Raw genomic sequence first — 6846 nt, 5'->3', positions numbered from 1 at the left:
AATTTTTCTCTCTCTTTCTCTTTAAATTGACTGATCTCAAACCACAATCAAAGGTACACCTCAACTTTGTTATTATCAAAATATTAGGTAGATAATTTTATACACTTCAACTAATCCATAGGTATATATATTTGTTGGATATATTCTAATTAATAATTTTGATGAAGACTTATTTTGATATGGAGTATTGTGGTTATTATTATAATAATATTGTGTTTTTGATATATGGATCTAACATTATGTATTGTGTTATATTAAGAAAATCTCCCTTTTCGATTGTTCTCTAATATAATGATGATTGTTTTTATTAATTTGGTTATATATGCTTTCATACTTTATGCCTTTATATTATACTAGTTTGGTGTCCCGTGCGATGCCCGGATTGTTCGTTGAATTATAATCTAACATTTATTTTGAATAAAATTATAATTCAATTTGTACATTTGAAATATTGGTATTTTATCGAAAATAAAACTCTAAACTAACAATTTTATCCTAAAATTCTATTCAAATAGAATTCTAAACTAACTTTTTTTTTTATCTTATGAAGTCTATTAAATCTATCCAACGTGGCGTGACACTTGGCGAAAAGATGGAACGCCAAGTGTCGCTGCCTCGTGACCTGACTAAAAGTTTAGCTTTATATATTAGTTATATGATTTACTTCTTGGATTGATAGAATATAGTACTTCGTATTGGCAAAATAATTATTGAGCAAGAAATTCTGAAAAGAGAAGGTGCAACAAATTAAGTTGTGTTATTAAAAGTAGGTTTCGAGTTCAAGATGTCTCGAACTCTCGATATAACTGCCATCAAGTTGAATGATTGTAGGATGATTGGTTTGGTTTTAATTTAGTTTGCAAATCCCCCGTGATGTGCACCTACTTAGATTAATATGGGGTCAATAATGCTTATTATTGCTTTGTGTTCTACCAGCTAAAGACCATATTAAACTTTTGATAAATTGATATTTAGTTTATTAAACAAATTAACATCAAATGAACTTTGAAGGCGTGAAGCTCTTATTATAACGTGTCGGCTAACATTTGGGATTAATTTCCCTAAGAATTGAATATCGGCGACAATACAAGCGTCGAAAAGTTTCTCAAGAAATGATCAAGGGTTTGATCCAACACACCCGAAAGCCTATAAGATCCCAATGCACTCTAATGCAGGAAAGTAGTCTTCCTCGCTACATACATTATTTCGTTATACTCATCTAACTCACTTAATATGTAAGTGTATCCCTTTATATCTTTGGAAAATTTAATTTTAATAATCCAACCTTTTGATTATTCTACAATAATCCAAGCTTTATATTCCATTCTATTCTATCAGGCCAAATTGACCACTTAACCACTTACCTGATGAACCGGTTTTTTTTTTTAAACCTTTTTTTTTAAATTCAATTAAAGACCTTCATATCTCCCCCTTCTCAAGCCTTGCCCACGCAGCCCACCTCCCCACGGCCACCAAGCCCACCACCGCAGTAGTGCAGCACCACCGTCGTTGGGTTGGTGCCTATTCAACAACCCCCAGCCACCAAAACACCACGCCACAACCTTTTTGCTCCACCCACGCAACCTCTCTCTCTTTTGCCTGAAACCACCACACAACCCTCATCGCCACCGCACCATTTCCCACACTTCAGCCAAAGCACCAATTCAACAGCGTAGCCTCAAACAACAGCCGCTCAACTAATTCGCAACCACCGCCCACTTTGCCCACAACCAACGGTAGTTGTAACTTCTCACCACCACCATAACGCCACCTTTAAACCACCGCAAGCAGCAACCAATTACAACAACATCGACACAAATTGCAACAATAAAAAATCACAACAAACCCAACATTCACATCATCAATAAAATCAAAAATCAACCAAAACCCACCAATTAAAAAACAAAACAAAACAAAACACCTAACTAGCTCAGATTGAATTACAGTTCGTCAAACAAAAAAAAAACAAAAAAATGAATTGCATATTGAAATGAAGTAAGCTTTTTGGCTGAACATTCCTTGAGCATTGAAGTGAAATTAGGGGAAAACCCCAATTAAGATCAAAGGGTCAAAGAATCGAAAATGGTAGATCCGAGAAAAATGGGTTTAACGAATTGACTGCGGTGATTTTTTGGGTGGTTTCCGGTGAATTCTAACGGAGGTGGTTGCGTGTTTCTAGGTTTCGGCCAGGGTGGTTGCTGATGGGGTGGGGTTCCTTGCTGCCGAAGATTGAGGTGTGGTGGGTTTAGCCGGAAATGGGAGCTATTCATGGAGGTTGGGAAAGGGATTAAGGGAGGAAGAAGATGAAGAGGAAAGGAAAAAAAAAGGATATTTTTTTTTTTTTCAATTTTTAATTTTTTTTTTATTAAAAAAACAAAAATATTTTTTGAACAAATGAAAGTATGACACGTGGGAGGTGACTTAGTATAGTAGGTTAGGTGACCTGCTTGGCCTAATAGAATAGAACACTCCCAAAAGCTTGGATTATTGTAGAATAATCAAAAGGTTGGATTAATAAAAATGAATCGCGGTTGGATTATTAGAATCAAATTTTCCTATATCTTTTTTGTTATATAAATGTATTGTATTACAATGTGGGGGTTACCGGGTTAGTTTGTCGTACACTCGTACTAACTAATGAGGTCTATGACTACACTATATTATGACGCAAATTAATAATGTTCAAGTAATTAAGTGGATTAGTGGGTCTTATATTTTGTTGGAGATTGATATTGTTCAAGCAAGTGGGGTATTGATCAAACTGGTTAATTCAATGTTTTATGAATTTCATTTGTTGAATATGTTTTAATTTTGATACGGTTGTCAAGCAGTTGTTACTCTCTAGTCTCGACATGCTTATAATATTAATTGCATATAAGCCTTCACTTTTGTTTGGTTATTTGCTATGGAATCAGTAGATTCGTAACCAGTTGCAACAATAAGCTAGGTATTAGAATTATTATCCGGAGCTACACAAGATTGATATACATGCTCAACAATATCAATAAGATAACCGTTAAGCAACAGTCTATAGCTTGAATAGTAATATCCTTATCAGTATATTATAATATATATTTATATACTTGTGTTTATTAATTTGAAACATTGATTTTGGTTCACTAAATATACTACCTTCGTTAAATGTTATGTGCAACTTTTGCCATTTCGGGATGTTTTCTATTATGTGCAACTTTCAGATTTATTCCTATTTTTAGTAAGGAAAAAGTTGTGAAATGACCTTTTTACGCTTACTTAACTCACTTTTTTTTAAATCTTTGCCCTTACTCTAATCTAATCATATTCACCTAATCTAATCAGATCACCTAAATCTAATGACTCCCTCCATTTATTACCCCCAATTCCCCCCAACTCTCTCATTTACTCACATTCCCAACCACCTTCAATTAATGATGATTGTTGAGCTTCTCTATTTCTTCTGGAGATTTCTCCAGATGAACCCTAGTTCATCATCTGGGGTTTTCTCTCTCCTGTGTTCTTTGATTTCCCACTACCTCTCTCCAGATCTGCACTTCCTCTCTCCTTCGATCTTTCCAAAAAGTACTCCCTCCTCAAAAATGCCCAACCTGGATCCTTTGAAGGATGCGCACATGGCAACCAACGACAAAGGAGAGGAGAATCTGATCTCCCATCTCATCCACTGCTTCGAGACTGGATCTTCCTTTCCTCGTGAGTTCTATGAGTCAAGTGAAACGGGTCCCTACTGTACCTTATATACCTACAGAGCTCTGGGTCAAGTCCTTAAAAGCATAGATGAGGAAGAAAGGAAGAAGAGGGAGGAAGGACAGGGTGAGTCCCATCGCAAATCTATTGATTTCTCTGAGGCTCCTCTAGATCTGGTGGCTGAGAGTGCAGAGGGGAGTGATGTGGCCCCAACTAAGCCCAGATCTAAGAGGGAACGACCACCACCAAAGGTTCGTTCTTCGAGGAAGGCGGCGCGTGTGGCTTTGCGTAGGATGCGTGGGCTCCCTGACAACGAGTACATCGTTTTGTCATCTGATGAGGAGGCTGATGAGGAACCACCATCCAAGAAACCTGAGGCTGCCTCTTTCTCTATCCCTGTTGTGCAATGCTACGTGAGGCGGATGAACCCTAGGGTTCAACCCTCTGAGTGACTGCTCTCGTAACGATTCCTAACCCTAATTTATTCTTTAATTTATTTGAGTCCCTATTTATTGATGGATCTGTTTGATTGTGTGCTGGTTATATTGTGGTTGATGAAGTCCCAATTTAATGATTGATTTATGGTGTTAAATGTTGTTGTTTGTTGATGGAGTGTGGATTATTTGTTTAATATGGTTATTTTTTGCCTTGGATCTGGTTGTGGGTGATGATGGGTGACTGAATAATCCTTGATGGAGTATTGTTGTCTAATTTTATTGTTGTTGTGGTTTCTGGTTGATTATTGATTGTTGGTGTCTGATGGGTTATGGACAGAATGCTGCCTCTGATGTGTGTTACTGGCCCTAATTGTATTTTTTTTTGTGTGAACACCATGTTAGAAGTAGTGTTGGCCTATAAGGGAATATGGTTGATGAATGATGAGGCTATTTTGGCTTGTTTGTTGCATATAATGTTCTCAATGACCTTTTGTGGAAGAGAACACCCTGTATTTAAGTCCCTCATTGTTGCCTTTGTAGTGCTCAGTGTGGAGTCCATTTCTTATTATGAGTATGTTGTTATTGTGTAATCCAAATGATGAAGGGACTCCATTGAATTTCAATTTGAACAAGTATGTAGCTCCATCATTCACAATTTTGTGAGTGATGTTGAGGTAACCTTGTTTGAGTTGTTGTATTCATCAAACTTATGAACTTCTGATGGTTTTTTTGACTTCACATTATAACTATTTTCATTCCATTCAAAATGTGGCTACAAAAAGCCTATTACATGAGTACTTGGACTTTCACATCACTGCCTTAGTGGTATATGACACTCTAACACACAAAATACACCTAACCACCTATTCATTTAGATTGCAAAACAATAATAATAAAAAAAAAAAACAAACAAACAAACTTCTGATGGTTATGTGTGGCAGTATATGCTGTTGTCTTGATTTGATGAGTACCCTTGCCTACTCTACATCCACCTCCATTTCCTGTGCTGTTGCATGAGTCTCTTCTGGTGCTGGTCTGAACATTGTGTTCAAGTACTCTACAGCCTCTAGCACTATCTCTTTGTGAACAAACACTTGATTTGGCAGAATACCTAGATTTTCAAGTTTTTTTTTTCATGTGTGGAATTTTGTATCTATTCTCTCCTTCTGCCTTGAGTATTTTGATCATGCATCTCTGTAGAGTGACCCATATGTACTTATTGACTTCTGGCTTGAAAGTGTTGTATGACTCAATCACCTTCTCAACTAGCTCATCAACATTTTTAGGGAAAGATTGATATTGTAAGGACTGGATATTTGATGTGGCCTTGCATTGTCCCATTGTATGATAATATTCTTAGGCAGACTTTCAGGCCATTTTTCCTTGATTGCTGGAATTACTTTGTTGAGTAACATGTCCCTTATGACCTCCCTGTTTACATTCTGAAGGGCCCTTGTCACCATTGTTCCTGCTGCTCTGTTCTTGCTTGATTTCTTTGCTCTGTCTTGGACTGTGAATGGGAATATCCCATACTTTCCATCATGTAATAGTTCACCATTTATGCCATACAATGGCTTACCAATAATGGCCATAAACATTGCCTTTAACTTGAATCTTCTTGACTGTGGTGCCATGTATGGATCCTCTTCACTTGGTAGGAGGTAAAACCTCCTTTTTTCAGGGTTCAAGTAGAACCATTTCTCATCTATGTGAATGACATAACTCATGTCTTCAAAACTGGGGTCCTGATTTCCTTCCACAGGGTTTATATGACTTAAAACCCACTTCATTCTAGCTATCTTGTGATCTGCTGTGAGTGCTGGTTTGCAACTTGCTGTGTGTGTTCTCAACCTTCCCTTTTTCTTCAAGTAGTGCAAAGTCACATGTGAAATGTTGAGTGTTGCTGCATATGACCTCTCTGTCTGCCTTAAATAAAGAGGAACTGATTGTAAGAATTCATGTGTGAATTCCCTTGGCTTTGGACCTGTTTTGCCATACTTTTTTGTCCTGTCATCAATCATATTCCCTTCTGCCATCTGTTTTTTTATGTCTGTGAATATTCTTGTGATTGTTGATTTATGCACTCTGAATTGTGTGGAAAGTTGCATTTTGTATCCTCTTGGCAAAGCTCCATCTTGCATCTTCACCAACATTGCATCAACAATCTCTCTTCTCTGATACATGGTGAGTTGTTTTCTGTTGCTTGTAGTTGCTGCATGATTCCGTCCTTGTTGTTGATCTTGATCTTGATGGATGGTCTCTTGCTGACCTTGCTCATTTGTTTCCTGAGTCCCTTCTGTAGACTCTTCTTCATGTTGCATGTTTTCATTGTCAGAATCATAGAACTCTATGTCTTCATCTTGAATTTGTTCTTCCTCTTCAAAATAAATTTCTGCCATGAGTTCTTCTGTCAATAATTCATCGATATCAAACTGCTGAGATTCATCGAAATCTGCCATTTTTTTGGGGTCCCTTCCTTTTTCAGGTTGTTGATGATGCTGTAGGGATGGCAGATGAAGTTTTTTGGCAAGATGAAGCTGCCCTACACTTTTGTGTACATAGAGAACAAGCAACAACACTCTTGATTATGGTGGATTCCTCTGTGCAGTACTAATGTAGCCTAGGCTGTAATTTTTTGGGTTAATGGGGGGCTAATTTTTGAATTTAGGGACTAACTTTTGGGATAAACATTTGGTTGTAATGTTTAAAAATTGATGATGGTTGTATT

At 37.0% G+C, this 6846-nt stretch overlaps 1 protein-coding gene across 1 annotated transcript; it reads right to left on the bottom strand.

Moving 5' to 3' along the window:
* Positions 1-5383: 5383 nt before the first annotated feature.
* On the bottom strand, positions 5384-6577 carry LOC145628037 (uncharacterized). Its single transcript, XM_081680367.1, has one exon. It carries the CDS (start codon positions 6575-6577, stop codon positions 5384-5386), a length of 1194 nt encoding a protein of 397 aa, XP_081536493.1.
* Between the last annotated feature and the right edge of the window lie 269 nt (positions 6578-6846).

Source organism: Chenopodium album, chromosome 4, assembly GCF_948465745.1.
Source record: "Chenopodium album chromosome 4, dcCheAlbu1.1, whole genome shotgun sequence".
NCBI classification, from domain to species: domain Eukaryota; kingdom Viridiplantae; phylum Streptophyta; class Magnoliopsida; order Caryophyllales; family Amaranthaceae; genus Chenopodium; species Chenopodium album.
Note: the sequence above shows the minus strand (reverse complement) of the source record. Positions and strands in the feature narration are given on the sequence as shown.